We start from the raw sequence: 15,384 nt of genomic DNA, 5'->3' as shown, positions 1-15,384 counted from the left end.
TTCCAAATCAGTTTTTACATTCGAAAAATATTGATTTTAATACGAGATATGGTCATTTTAGTTTTGGGACGATGTGGCCTAGTTTTGGATTTCTAGGCCACCAAATTTGAAATGGCCATAACTCCCTTCTAAATCGATATTTTTCAAATCTATAAACTGATTTGGAATTCTCAAAGCATGCTCTTTCGAACCGTATACATCATGGCCTAGTTTTCATACCATTTGGATTTCTAGGCCACGAACTAAAAATTGACGTATCTAGCTTCAAATTGGTGGTTTTTTTCGATTTTTAGAAGTGATTTTCAACCCAAAAAACCACAATTTCCCTTCCAGCCCGACCCAAAACGAGCGACGGATCGTTTGAAAACCGAAAAGACATTCCTGGAGAAATACCGCCGATTCTATGAGCCCCTCCAAGCCGAAGTCGACCTATTTTTTCGAAATTTGGCTATTTCGCGGCAAAACGGACACAACGAATGGGTGGATTTCAATGCGACGATGATGGTGATCTGGGATCGCGCCACGCGGCGCCTGTTTTATCAATTTAAGCGGAATGGGGTGGGTTTTAGGCTGAAAATATGGATTTTTAGCACTAGATGGCCTAGAAAAACCTCTGAAAAATTTCTAGGCCACCATCAAAAAATAAAAAAAAAACTTTTTTTAAACTTTCAGCGCTTCCCGGAGCAAATGTCAGCGGCTCTTTCGTTGGGAAAAGCGACAGTTGTGATTCATAATTTCACCAGAACCGGAGTCCTGGGAGTGGTTAGTTTAGTTTGATTTTTTTTTTGGGGTTCCTAGGCCATGAAATGATTTTCTAGGCTACCATAGCCGAATTGGGCGTTTTCTGGAGCCTAGGGATCCCGTAGGTCATTTTTCAGGTGATGGCCTAGAAACCCAAACTTTCGGAAAACTAGGCCATGATGTATATAGTTCTAAAGAGCATGCTTTAAGAGTTCCATACCAGTTTTTCAAATTGAAAAATATCAATTTAGAAGTGAGTTATGATCATTTTAGTTTGATGGCCTAGAAAACCAAATTTTGTGAAAACTAGGCCGTGATGTGCATGGATTCAAAGAGCATGTTCTGAGAGTTCCAAATCAGTTTTTAGAACTGAAAAATATCGATTTTGAAGTGAGTTATGGCTATTTCAAATTTGGGTTGATATGGCCTAGTTTTGGATTTCTAGGCCACCAGAACTAAAATGGTCATAACTCCCTTCTAAATCGATATTTTTGAAATCTAAAAACTGGTATGGAACTCTCAGAGCATGCTCTTTCGAACCATGCACACCATGGCCTAGTTTTCACTGAATTTGGATTTCTAGGCCACCAAGCGTAACCAAGCTTCAAAATCGATATTTTTCGCTCGAAAACGCGCCAAAGGCACGCTAGAAGGTCTCTCTCTCTCACCCGAATTTGCTGCAATTCTGGCGTCTGAAGGTACAGCTCAAAAGCATATTTATTTTTTCTCGAAAAATCGTGAAGAGCCTTCTCGAACTCGGCCAGCGGCTGGAATAGTGTCCTGTCTGTGGGTTGGTGATCATTTTTTGCTGAAAAAAAAACTGAAAAAATAGGCTGAAATTCCAGAAAAATCGAGAAAAAAAAGACATCAAAAATGGATGAGAGATTCCAGTGAAATCGGGAAAAAAATTGAAGAAAAATAAAAAGATTCAAGGATTTTTGTATTTCAAAAATTAACGAAAAATGGGCAAAATATGGATATTTTTGAGCTAAAAACAGCGATTTTCTGCTATTTTGTGCTAAAAAATCTCGAAAAATGGACAAAAAGGTTACAAAATGTGCAAAAAATGGACCAAAAAGACAACTTTTAGAGGAAAAATTGATGAATTTCGAGCGAGTTTTTTTTTTGAAAAAAAACCAATTTTCTAGCAATTTTCAATTCGAAATTCCAAATTTTTAGCTCAAAAATTAACAAAAAAAAAACAAAAATTTGAAAAATTTCGACTGAAAAAATCAGAATTTCTGGAATTTTTTTGGCTCCAAAAATCTATAAAAATTGACAAAATGAGTGATTTTCTAGCAATTTTCAACTCGAAATTCCGAATTTTTAGCTCAAAAATTAACAAAAAAAGACAAAAAAGGAAAAAAAAGAATTAAATATGATCCAATTGTTCTGGATCCAACTCCTCGGGATAGTGATCTTTGACTTCCAAGTCTTCTCCATATTGAATTGTCGTATCGATTGTTAGAAGAAGCTGATCGATGCTCTCCTCGTCTTCACAATTCAATGGAACGAACTTTACGATGGAATAGTCTTCGAGGACCTGGAAAAATTGGAAATTTCAGTGGAAATAAGCCAAAAACTATTAATTTCGAGCTGAAAAAGATGAAAATTGGCTAGTTTTGGAGGGTTTTTTAGTCAATTTTGACAATTTTCAGCTCTGAGGATCATTTTGAGCCATTTCTCCTCATGATTTTAAAACCGTTTTCAGGGATTTTAGGACATTTTTCATGATTTTAAAGCCATTTTCAGTGATTTTTGAACTTTTAAAAGCTATTTTCCATGTTTTTAAGAACATTTCAAACCTGTTTTTCATGATTTTCAGACCACTTCAGGGCAATTTTCATGATTTTTAGGTAATTTCTCATGTTCTAATAACCAATTTTCATAATTTCAATGTCATTTTTTATGCTCTTTTAGCAAATTTTAGTGATTTCTAGGTCATTATTCATGTTTTCAATGCCTATTTCAGCCTTTCTGAAACTATTTTTGGCCCATTTCCGTGATTTTTTTGACAATTTAAGAGCCATTTTCCAGTCAATTTTCAGCTCATTTTTGAATATAGGACCATTTTGAACCATTTCTCATGATTTGAAAACTATTTTCTGTGGTTTTAGGACATTTTTCACTGGTTTTTGAGCTAATTTTCACGATTTTGAAGAACATTTTAAACCTATTTTTTTTCAGACCATTTTAAGGCAATTTTAATGATTTTTGGGTCATTTTTAGGTGTTTGTGGGTCATTTTTCATCTTTTTGGGCTTAAAAATGCCGAAAAATCCCAATTTTTTAAATTTTTGGAGCATTAAAAAGTCCAGAAATGGTCTTGGAAAATCGTGGAAATTTTAAATTTTCAAATTTTTGACTGAAATTTGGCAATTTTCAAGCTTTTTGAGCTCAAAAATGTTCAATTTTCAACATTTTCGGGTCATAAAATGCCTGAAAATTCCGATTTTTCCACTTTTCAGGGTTTAAAATTGTCCAAAAATCGTCGAAAATGATTCAAAACGTTTGAAATTACACATTTTTGACTGAAATTTGGCATAGCATTTTTAGTGATTTTTTGGACTTTTCTGAAGCTATTTTCCCTGTTTTTAGTAACATTTTAAACCTATTTTTTTTCTGACCATTTTAAGTCAATTTTCATGATTTTTGGGTCATTTTTCATGATTTTTGGGCCATTTTAAGGCAATTTTTTAAAAATGTTAGAAAATTTTCTATGATTTTTAAGTGATTTTTTATGTTCTAATAACAAATTTTCACGATTTCAAGACCATTTTCAGCCTATTTTTCATGATTTCTTAGTTTTTTAAAATGATTTCAATGGCATTTTTCCCAATTTTAAGACAATCATAAAGCTATTTTTATGATTTCAAGACCATTTCCAGCGATGTTCACAATTTTCCAGCCATTTTTCATGGTTTTTGGCTCATTTATAAGACGATTTTTCAGCTGTATTTCCTAAGTTTCAGACTAATTTTGACCTACTTTTAGGCTATTTTCCATGATTTTAAGATCATTTTTCAAGATATTTTCGATTGATCTAATTTTAAGCCATTTTCGCGATTTTTACCTATTTTCACAAATTTCAGACCATTTTAAGCCAATTTTCACGACTTTGGGACTGTTTGAAGCAATTTTTAACGATTTTCAGACCACTTTTCACAATTGTTAGCCCTTACCTGAGCAATAGTTCTTGTCAATCTGCGATGTTTCGAATTCCAAACAGTCTCGTCCTGATCGACAATCGAACGAGTGTCCGTTTCCAAAAACTCATCAACCAGTTGCTTATTTCTCTCGGAGAGCAAGTCCATCTTCGTGAGCACATTGATGGCCGGAGTCTCTATGGCAACCATTGCGGAGAGGGCTGTGAGAGCTCCCGAAATGAATTTCTCGGCTTCCAGGACGAAATTCGTGTCGATTAGGAACACAGAGCAGACGTTGAAGTCCCAGGACTGGAAATTTTCGGAGGTTTTTAGAGCTCTTTTAGGGTTTTTAGGGGTTTTAGACCTTCAAAGCATCCACAATCTGTCTCATCACCGGCAAATGACTGTATAACTCAATTTGTCCTGGACAATCGATAACGAAGTAGTCGTCCTCCCCTTCGTCGAGCTCATCGTGCAGCCAATCAAGATTTTGAACGAGGTATCTGCAAAATTAGCCTTTAAAGAAGCTATTTTTGACCTAGAAATCTGAAAATTTTCAAATTTTTTGAAAAATCCAAAAATCTCACTCCATGCAAAAAACCAGCGCGCCATTCGGACCCAGAATCAACTCCTCATCCTCCTGAACATCATTCACACTGATCAAATCGCGAACATCTGGAATTTAATGTATTTTTTCGCAAAATTCGAGATTTCCCCACCAACGACAGCCGGATAATTGAAAACCTCACAAGCCGGATCCAAATTCACCATTCGCAACGTCCTTCCCGTGCTCAGACAGTGATTGTGCATCACTGAGCAGTAGGTTGACTGGAAAATTTGAAAAAAAATTACTCTTTAATTCTAAGGCGATTTTCATACTTTTCCACTGCCCGCCGGTCCCATTACAAGTTGTGCGTACTTCATTTTAAGCTGAAAATTCGATTTTTACAGAAAAAATCAGGTAAAAACGGGAAAAAACGGAAAAAAACGGAGAAAAATGGAGGAAAAAGCCGAATAAAATCGAAAATTTTCCGGGTGTGCGATGGAGCGCGCTTGCTAGTTTTTACCTTATTTTTCATCAATTTTCACCGAATTTTCGCTAAAAAAGCTCTAAAAAAATAGTTTTTTCGCCGGAATTTCGCCCATGGACACATTCACAGATGTCGACGCGAAAGATGCGAACGTTATGCTCGGCTCGCTCATCGTTTTCTTCGCCACCGGATGGCTTTTCTATACGAAACAGTTGTTCAAAAATTATGAGGTTTTTTGTAACTAAAAAATATTTTTTTAACAAAAAAAATGTAATTTTCAGGTGCACAATCGAACGGTCCAGTTCATTTTCTCGCTAACTTTCGCGTTTTCGTGCAGTTTATTTGAGCTGATTATCTTTGAAATCGCAGATGTTATGGCGCCGTTGTAAGGGATTTTCGGAGGATTAAATATGTTCGAAAAAGCTGAAGAATTGAAATTTTTCAGCTAAAAATGCCAAAAATCGGAAAAATTAACATTGAAAAATTTTTTTCAAATATTAAAAATCCACAAAAAATCCAATTATGCTCTTTTTAGAGATATTTTCCCTTATTCAAATGTCTAAAAAAAAAAATGTTTAAGCTAAAAATTCCAAAAATCAAAGAAATTTTTTTTTTAATTTGTAAATTTTTCTTTCAAAAATTTTCAAAATTTTTTTTGTTTCTAACACATTTTGACTGTTCCAAGCTGAAAAATTGAGTACTTTTCGCCAAAAAAAAAACGAAAAAACCACCCAAAAATGAACATTGTCAAATTAAAACAAAATTTTTTTTCTCAAAAATTCAAAATTAAAAAAAAAATTTTTGAAAAAAATTTTCAAAAATTGATTTTAAACACATTATGGCCGTTTCAAACTAAAAATTCTTCATTTTTTCAGCCTAAAAAACCACCAAAAAATAGCTTTTTTCCAAATTTTTTTCAAAACTTTAGGGGTATTTTCGCCGATTCTGATGTCTAAAAAACTGGGAAAATCGAAATTTTTGAGCTAAAAATTCCAAAAATCGAAGAAAAATTGAAAAAAAAACAATTTTTTTCAAAATTTGTTTCTAACACATTTTGACTGTTCCAAGCTAAAAAATTGAGTATTTTTCGCAAAAAAGCTCAAAAAACCACTCAAAAATCCCAAAATTCCCTTCCAGATCCCGCTCCCGATGCTGGACGTTCTGTCTATCTCTAATCCTCATCACTCTCGTCGTCGTCATCCCTATCTACACCTCATTTCTAATCGTATCCAGTCTCGTTCGTCGCCACTTCCAACTACCACTCTCCGTCACCCTTTGGCTCATTTTTATCTGGTTTTTCTGGAAAATCGGCGATCCATTCCCGATGCTAAGCCCGAAACACGGCATTTTCACCATTGAACAAGTGATTTCGAGAGTCGGCGTCGTTGGTGTCACCATTATGGCCGTTTTGTCGGGGTTTGGAGCTGTCAACGCCCCTTATTGCTATATGACCTTCTTCACGCGGCCGGTTAGTGTCAAAAATGGCCTGGAAATCATGAAAAACTGCCCAAAATAGTCCAAAATCCCACTACATTTTTCTGATGATTTTTAAATATTTTTAAGCAAAAAATTCATATTTTTCCAATTTTTTGGCCGATAAAAGCCTAAAAATGCCCATTTTTCGCCGAATTTTCTCTTCCAGGTCGAAGATTTCCATGTCTGCCAACTAGAGAAGAAACTAACGCACACAATGGACCTAATCGTGCTGAAAAGCGAAAAGCCGCCCGTTATGAGCTGGAAAAAAATCGATTAGCCGGAGAGAAGACCCAGAAAGGAGCGTCAACGTTTTTCGAGCGATTTTTCGATAGTTTCAGCGAAAAATCCAGTGGATCCACGCTTGCATCGCAAATTGAGTAAGGAAATCGAGCTGAAAATGGATGGAAATCTGGAAAAATAGTCTGAATTTCATATTTTTGACCAGAAAATTGCGAAAAAATTCGGAAAACTCAAAATTTCAGCCAAAAAAAATTTTTAAAATGGTCTAAATTTCACATTTTCCACTGAAAATCCCGAAAAAAACATGGAAAACCCCGGAAAAATAAGCCAAAACAACCAAATTCAGGCGTCACACTTTCAAAATTTCAACTTTCGCGCCGACGGGTTTCGCCACGAAAAGCCGATTTGGCAACTGCGCCTTTGAACTACAGTAGCCAGCAAGCCAGAAATTTGTGTTTTTTCGAAATTTTTTCTGGATTTTCAGTGAAAGATGAGATATTTGACTGAGAAAAAATCGAAAATTGAAAAAAGACGACGAAAAATTGCCAAAAATTACAAAATTTGAAGAAAAAACGTTTTTTTTGTGAATTTCTACCGAAAAATTGAAAATTTTAGCAAAAAAATCCAAAAAAATGGTCCAAATTTCATATTGTTCATGCTTTTGTTCAGAAAATCCCGAAAAAATACGAAAAAACTAGCAAAAATGGGCCAAAACGTTCAAAATTTAGAACTTCGCGCCGACGGGTCTCGGCACGAAAAGCCGATTTGGCACCTGCGCCTTTGAACTACAGTAACCCACAGCGTGAAAAATGTTGTTTCGATGAAATTTTTCGGGATTTTCGATGAAAAATGAGGTAATTAAATGTAAATAATCCTAAAAAATGGTCCGAATTTCAAAATTTCCGAAGTTTTTATCCAGAAAATCCCGGAAAAAATACAGAAAACAAAAAAAAATGGGCCAAAACGTTCAAATTTTAGCGTTTCGCGCCAACGGGTCTCGGCACGAAAAGCCGATCTGGCAACTGCGCCTTTGAATCACAGTAACCCTTGAAGGGATTTTCAGTGAAAAACCAGATGTTTGACTGCAAAAATAGCAGAAAAATAAGGAAAAAAAGAAAAATAGCGAATTTTTCAGAATTTTTAGCCGAAAAAATTTTAGGCCATTTTCCATGAAAATCGTCGATTTTCAGCCGCCTAAAAGAGGAGATCATTCCCCTGGAGACCCTCGCCCGCTTCCTCTTCCTGGACCTTGTCGAAATGCGACAAATGCTGAATCGAGTCGAGTTCTCCAAGACATTCATGGGCATTTACTTCAACATCCTCGGCCATTTTTTCTCAATTTATTGCATTTGGAAAATCTTCATCTCGTTTATCAATATCGTTTTTGATCGGGTCGGAAAAGTGGATCCGGTCACGAAAACCATTGAAATCGGGGTTCATTGGATGGGCATTCCGCTGGATATCTCATTTTGGTCCCAATACATTTCATTTTTTCTCGTTGGAGTCATCGCTGTCACTTCTATTAGAGGTCTTTTGATTACGATGGCAAAGTTCTTTGTGTCGATTAGCAATGCCACGTCATCACTCTCCAATATTATTGCACTGCTCATGGCACAGATTATGGTGATTTACGGGTACTTTTAGGCCAAAAATTGGGAGTTTTCAAAGCCAAAATTTGTGAAAATTGGTAATTTTTTGAGTCAAAAATCATGAAAATTTGGTATTTTTAAAGCCAAAATTTGTAAAAATCGGTGGAAATCGAAATTTTTTTCGAAAACTTCTAATTTTCATATCTTTAATTTTCCCGACTGAAACTGATTTTTCTGGTTTTCTCATGAAAGTGGCTTCAAAGTGTGTCTAAACACGACCAAATTTGATGAAGTTTGAATTTTTTGAAAATTTCGAAATTCATCAAATCTAGGCATAATTGGGCTCATTTTGAAGATTTTTTTCTAATTTTTCCAGAATTTTAAGCAAAAAAAAAACTTCTGAATGACTAAAAACACCTCTTTTTCGGTGTTTTTTGGCCAAAAATTGGAAATTTTTTGAGCCAAAATTTGTGGAAAAATTGGCAATTTTTAGATCAAAATTGGCAGAAATTGTAAATTTTGAAAGCCAAAAATTAAGAATTTCAAGCCAAAATTTGTAAAAATCGGTGGCAATCGAATTTTTTTTCGAAAACTTCTAATTTTCATAGATTCCCTAATTTTCAATTTTTCTGGCTTTAACTGATTTTTCTGATTTTCTCATGAAAATAGCTTCAAATGAGCCTAAACACGACCAAATTTGATGAAATTTGAATTTTTCGAAAATTTCAAAATTCGTCAAATCTAGGCGTTTTTTGGGCTCATTTTGAAGCAAATTTTCTAATTTTTCCAGATTTTTAAGCGAAAAAAAGACCTCAAAATGACTAAAAACACCCATTTTTCTGTGTTTTTGGTCAAAATTTTTGAATTTTAAGAATAAAAAAAACCTTATTTTCAGGGAATGTACTTTGTCTCCTCGGTTCTCCTGATGCGAATGAACGTTCCCGAAGAATATCGAACAATTCTCACCCGGATCCTTGGCGACTTGAAATTCAACTTCTATCATCGCTGGTTCGACGTCATATTCCTCATTTCGGCGGTCTCTTCGATAGTCTTCCTCACCTTGATCCATAAAGCCGGGTCCTCCATGTTTCGGGCCTAATTTCTTGTGATTTTTTCATATTTTTTCCACCGGGTGCCTACAGCTTATACGAGGTAGAATAATAAAGAATTTTAAAGGTTTTTTGGGGGTCAGCATTCATCAGTTTTGAGTTTTGAGAAAGGTAAATTTAGGTACAAAATCCAAGGATTTGGGAAAAATGAGTACAGAAAAGTGGGGGAGAAAAATTGTACAATTGGGGAAAATTCAAAAAAAAACGAAGCGAAAATTTAAACATGAGCAATGCCAATCTCGTCATCCGCTTGCTCCTCATCGATATCGGCCAACACCTCGAGAAGGATCTCCATGTCGTCGTCGAGCTTTCGCTGCTGCTCCTCCAAATCTCCCAATTCCCGAATGAGCCGCCCGTTCTCCTCCATCTCATCGTCCTGATCCATCTGGAGACGATCGGCCATCACTCGCAGATAATTGATTGTGGGCGTGGCCGCAGTGAGATCGGATTCGACGATTTTTGGTTGAACATGCGCGACGGAGATTTGGGTTTGGGTGGAGGTTGTGTGGGTCTGGAATTTGGAAATTTCCGGATTTTGGGCTATTTTTTGAGGAAATTTGCCTCTTCTAGAACATTTTCACTGATATTTTGATGAATAATTGATAGGAGGGAGAGACAAAGCATATCAAATATCACTAATAAATCATAAATTCCTCCCTCAAATTGATACGAACCTCGAAGACTGTCTGCGTCTCCACGTTCTCCTTTGTCTCTGCTCCAGCGAAAACGTCGAACGGCGATGATTTGAGGCCAGCGGAGAGTGGCGACGGCGTCACCGCCGCTTGGAATTTCTTGATTTTCAGCGCTTCTGGAACAACACCTCCTTTCATGTTGGCCGTCGATTTTTCGAATGCGGCCTTCTCGGCGCCGAACGGGCTGTTGCGAGCCGAGCTGGTGAGTTGGACGAGTCCGACGCGGTGCATCTGGAACAAAAAACTATAAAGACAGCGAAAAAATGACGGAAATACAAAAAATTGGAAGAAAAAATCGAAAAAAAATTTTTTTTCAGCATTTTCAGTGAAAAATTGAAGATTTTAGCAGAAAATGTGTTGAAAAATGGGTCAAATTTCATATTTTCTGCATTTTCGCACAGAAAATCTCGGAAAAATGTGAAAAGTCAAGAAAAATGAGCCTAAACAACCAAATGTGGGCGGCACACTTTCAAAATTCGGATTTTCGCCGGGTTTTTTTTGATTTTTTCGAGATTTCTGTGGGAAAATAAGGTATAAAAAACCGAAAATATGGGAAAAAAACTACGGAGACAACGAAAAAATCGGGAAATCACAAAAAATTGAGGAAAATACCAAAAAATAGTGTTTTTTTTTCTGAATTTTTAGGGATAAAAATTCGAAAACCCGCCGGAATTTCACATTTTCTACAGAAAATCCCGGAAAAATGTGAAAAAAACCAAGAAAAATGAGCCAAAACAAGCAAAATTGGGCGGCACACTTTCAAAATTCAGATTTTCGCGCCGACGGGTCTCGACACGCAAAGCTGATTTGGAACCTGCGCCTTTAAGCTACAGTACCCCAATTATTTCGAAAAGCAGGGTTTTCCTTGCTTTTTTTTCGAGATTTCTGGGGAAAATAAGGTTTAACTGTAAAAAGACAGAAAACAAAAGAAAAAATAAGAAGACGATGAAAAAAAAAGGAAAATTACAAAAAATTGAGGAAAATATCGAAAAAATAGTTTTTTTTTCAGAATTGTTAGCAGTAAAATACTAAAAAATCGTTCGACTTTCACATTTTCTACTGAAAATCCCGGAAAAATACAAAAAAAACCATCAAAAATGAGCCAAAACAACCGAAATTGGGCGGCAAACTTTCGAAATTCCGATTTTCGCGCCGTCGGGTCTCGACACGCAAAGACAAATTTCCAACTTGCGCCTTTAAGCTACAGTCTCCCAATTATTCTGAAAAGCCGGGGTTTGTTTGATTTTTTCGAGATTCCTGGGGGAAAATAAGGTATTTAACTGTAAAAAACGACAGACAACATTGTAAAAATTGTGAAAAATAAGAGAGAAATAGTATTTACAAGGTCTTCATCGGGTAAAATTGATACAACAGAAAATATAAAAAATAAATTTAAAAATGTTAAAAATTGGAGAATCTCAAGCCTTCCCGACACTTTTCTCGACGTCTTCAGCTGATGTGTCCTCTTCAGAAGTCTTGGATTCATTCAATTTCTCGTTGCCCAAATCGAAAAGTCTCTTGTACTCTGCCTCTTTCTCTTTGAGCTTCGTACGCTTCTCGGCGCATTCTGTGCTCAGCTGAAAGAAGAGATTACGGTAATTTTCGTGGTGGGACCCTACCTCATCATTGATTCTCCTCAACCTGTCGACTTCGCCCTGCCGATTCGCCACTATCGTCTGCCAATACGCCAGTTCTTCATCGTTCTCCTCTTCTTTATAGTCCTTTATTGATTCCTCAATCGTCTGCACTTCTGTGTTTTCAAAGGAAATCTGAAAAAATCGGAAAATCGAAAAAATTCAAATTTCCGCACTAACCTCTTCAGTTTGACACGAAAATTCTGCATTTTTCGAGGTCTTCACCTCCTCAAACACTGAAAAGCTATCCATTTTGCTGAAAAAAGGTTCTTTTTTTGAGAAAAATCAGAAAAATATCGGAAAATTGGTGAAAAAGTGCACCCTAATTCAAAACTGCCGCCATTGGCGCAGTGCGATGGAGCGCGTTTGCCGCACTGTGACGTCATCAATTGATTCTAAACAATTTTTCCGATAGAGTTTAGCGGTTTTTTGAATAGCAAAGCCATTTTTTGAACCTAAAACTTGAATTTATAAATTTTTCAGCATCAAAAAATGAGTGTTTCATCAAATTTAATCGAGAATCAAATCAATAAAGGCATTCTAAAGCTGAAAGAAGACTGGAATTTGAAAATGGAGAAGGATTCAGAGTTAATAGATTTAGTCACAAAAGAATTACTTATAAATAGTGGAGGTTTGCGACAAGATGGCCAGGATTTGTCAGTAAATGTGAGAAAATTAAAAAAACAATTTTTTTTCGATTTTTCAAAATAATAATACAATTTCAGCTCCCAAAATTTTTCGCCGCCGACCAAACTTGGCTGGAACTTCAGATGCGAATTGGATATTCTGAAAATCCACAAAATCCGCTTATTCCACAGACGAGCGTCTACTTGCCGGGCATTTGTACTGGAGAGTTGGCTCCAAAGCATCCATGTAGGTATTGAGTTTAAAAATGGGCGGAAAATAGCTGAAAATGGCTTTGAAAATGCATAAAATTGCCAAAAAAACCGTTAAAAATGGTTTAAAAATCCGAATATTGCTCAAAAAAATTTTTTTTCCAAAATTCTCAAAAAATCGCTAAAAATATGCTTAAAATTGTCTAAAATTGCTAAAAATAACCGTAACCCACGGCTTAAAACAATCTGAAAATATTTTAGAAACGATTTGAAACCTTCAAAAAATGACCCTAAAATCCTAAAATCGCTCAAACAATTTGTAGAAAAAAATCGCTGAAAATTGGTCTGAAATTGCCAAAAATTGCCGAAAATAACTGAAAAAAGAGCTGAAAATGGTCTGAAAATTCTCAAAAAATTGTCCCAAAATTGTCCAGAACCCTCAAAAAATAAGCCAAGTTAAATCACTGAGAATAGGTCAAAAATCACCAAAAATAGGTGAAAAATAACATGAAAAAACGCTGAAAAAGCTGAAAAATGGCCTAAAAATTCTCAAAAAATTTCATCAAAAATCGCTGAAAATAGGCTTGAAATTGTCTAAATTTGTCTAAAATGGCTAAAAATAACATGGAAAACGCTGGCTTGAAAATGCTAAAAAATTGGTTTTTGTAGCTTAAAATAGGTCTAAAATAGCCCGAAATCGAACATTTTGCCCCAAAAAATCCCTATATTTTTCAGTTGGCGTCCCTTCCTACCACTACTACACCTGCCCTTCAAATAGGGGTACCATCAGTCGAAAATCCACCTACGACTACGTTTTATGCCCAAAATACCATGGACACCGACCAAAAGTGCAAATTTCCAACGCAAAAGTCACATTAGAGCCATTTGGAGCGTTTCCAGCGATGGAATTATGGAGTTTTGGAGAAAATGCCATCTACAGTACCCCAGATCAACATTGCTCAGCTCGATTCAACGCATCGAAGTTAGTGCTGAGCAATGGACGGTTAATTGACGAGTTGGGAGGAAAAGAGGTCAAGATTGTGATGAATAATCAGTTTGAGCTGAAGGAGAAGATTCAGAAAATCGCGTTTTCGGTGAAAACCAACTTTGTGGAGGTTCTGATGCTTCTGGAGAATTTCACGATGGCATCTGGATGTGTATTTGAGAATATGAGGAAAAATAAATTGAATGTATCGATTTTCGAAATGCCCGGAACCTATGGAACGACGGATTTTCAATGTTCCCCAGACTTTAAATCAATGGTTCGAGTGTCTCAAATGGAGAGGAAAATTAGAAAAATGTCGAAGATCGAGGAGAAAATTGAGTATAATTCTGAATGCATTCGACACATTTTAAAACGCGTCATGCAACTTTACGAAGCCCAGAATTGGAATCAAATGCATTCAATGGAGTGGTTCAAACTGGCCTGTCAGTTTTGTCAATGTACAGTAACCGCTGGCAAACGCCTGAGCAATCCAGATGAGAGAACTGAAATTCCGGATTATTTGACGCCGAGAGAGAAGATTGTGAACCTTTCGACTGTGGAAACCGAAGAGTGTGGACATCGAGAGCCATGTCTGAATGCATGGGATCTAATTGCCATTGGAAGAAGAATCGCTGAAGGGAAATTTGAAGTTTGTTGGGGAGACGATAAGGCGGAGCTGTTGGCAGAGTATAGTCATCAGTGAGTTTTTGAATTTTTTGGCTGAAAATTACTGAAAATAGCAAAAAATAGGCTTAAAATCTCTAAGAAACAACCGAAAATTGCTCAAAAATACTTCAAAATAAGGTAAAATTTGTCCAAAATCGACATAAGATTTTTTTAAAATGGCTTAAAATTGACTAAAAACGATCTAATATTGCTTAAAATTACCTAAAATATTCAAAAAATGCAGTCATTTTTGGTCACAATTCACTCTAAAAGGGTCAAAATCGGCCTTGAACTTGAATTTTGGACCATTTTTAGTCAATTTTGGACCATTTTAAGCCTATTTTCAGCTATTTTCACCCCATTTTCCCCCCGAAAATCTCTCTTTTTTCCAGAGTTCTGATTGCTCTCTACGGACTTGCCGATCTTTTCGGAAATCACAAAACGATGAACGGAAGGGATAAACGATCGAAAATCGCCTCGTTAAACTTGTATCAATTCTACAGTATGTCTGTTAAACACCTCATTTCGTGCTTTGAAATCTCAGCCCTTGCGGTTAGAGTCATCATTTTGGATATCGCCTGTTTGAAAGGTTCGTTTTTGGTTCAAAAAAATGAAAAAAAAATTTTTCTGGAAAAAAGAAGATAAAAATCGGTGAAAATCGCTGAAAAAAGTTGCAAAATTTCGGGCTCAAAAATCATGAAAAAAACGCTGAAATATCCATCTTATTAGCCGCGATTTTCTTAACGAAATTTTTAACGAAAGTTAGTTTTTACACTCTATTTTTAGAAAAAAATTTGGGGGGAAAATTTGGTCCAGAAAACGTCAAAATCGTTGAAAAATGGGCTAAAATTAGCCCAGAAAGCTTTGAAAAAAAAAATGAGAAAATTGGCCTAAATTTGCAGATAAATTTGGGCGCCGCAATGAAAGGGGGCGTGGCGACCAAATCTTTCTCCCCTTTTCAGAAGTTTATTTTTGAAGTCTTGTACCGGGCGTTAGAAACTCACTCTATTTAAAAAAACTCTGTTTTTTGGGTTAAAACTTGTCCCTACGTATTATGCTTGTCTGAGAAAAAAGGGGGTACGACGAATTCGAACGTTTTCAAAATCGAACAGATCTAAAATCGAACAGATTCAATTCAGAACAGTCCTTTTTTCTGCACACGTACCAGAACAGAACGCGGACAGAATCGAACTGTTACAAGTTCGAACTGGTAAGGAGTCGAACTGTCCCAAATTGGAAC

General features: G+C 36.0%; 4 protein-coding genes across 4 annotated transcripts; 1 reads left to right on the top strand and 3 right to left on the bottom strand.

Annotated features, from left to right (window-relative positions):
• Window positions 1-2,113: 2,113 nt before the first annotated feature.
• On the bottom strand, window positions 2,114-4,810 carry CBG23047 (the record flags this gene model as incomplete). Its single annotated transcript, XM_002643071.2, has 6 exons — window positions 2,114-2,284; window positions 3,923-4,195; window positions 4,251-4,389; window positions 4,474-4,561; window positions 4,606-4,714; window positions 4,766-4,810. 6 exons carry the CDS (start codon window positions 4,808-4,810, stop codon window positions 2,114-2,116), a joined length of 825 nt encoding a protein of 274 aa, XP_002643117.2.
• A 220-nt stretch (window positions 4,811-5,030) lies between these two features.
• CBG23048 lies at window positions 5,031-9,321 on the top strand (the record flags this gene model as incomplete). The annotated part of the gene is made up of 6 exons (XM_002643072.1): window positions 5,031-5,147; window positions 5,199-5,302; window positions 6,055-6,389; window positions 6,560-6,770; window positions 7,824-8,256; window positions 9,118-9,321. The coding sequence occupies 6 exons, from the start codon at window positions 5,031-5,033 to the stop codon at window positions 9,319-9,321; spliced, it is 1,404 nt and encodes a 467-aa protein (XP_002643118.1).
• Window positions 9,322-9,548: 227 nt separating this feature from the next.
• On the bottom strand, window positions 9,549-10,254 carry Cbr-gmn-1 (the record flags this gene model as incomplete). Its single annotated transcript, XM_002643073.1, has 2 exons — window positions 9,549-9,842; window positions 10,006-10,254. The coding sequence occupies 2 exons, from the start codon at window positions 10,252-10,254 to the stop codon at window positions 9,549-9,551; spliced, it is 543 nt and encodes a 180-aa protein (XP_002643119.1).
• Window positions 10,255-11,441: 1,187 nt separating this feature from the next.
• On the bottom strand, window positions 11,442-11,909 carry CBG23050 (the record flags this gene model as incomplete). Its single annotated transcript, XM_002643074.1, has 3 exons — window positions 11,442-11,600; window positions 11,643-11,792; window positions 11,838-11,909. 3 exons carry the CDS (start codon window positions 11,907-11,909, stop codon window positions 11,442-11,444), a joined length of 381 nt encoding a protein of 126 aa, XP_002643120.1.
• Between the last annotated feature and the right edge of the window lie 3,475 nt (window positions 11,910-15,384).

Source organism: Caenorhabditis briggsae, assembly GCF_000004555.2.
Source record: "Caenorhabditis briggsae complete genome, chrIII, whole genome shotgun sequence".
Classification (NCBI taxonomy): Eukaryota; Metazoa; Nematoda; class Chromadorea; order Rhabditida; family Rhabditidae; genus Caenorhabditis; species Caenorhabditis briggsae.
This window is presented reverse-complemented; position numbering and strand designations above follow the sequence as displayed.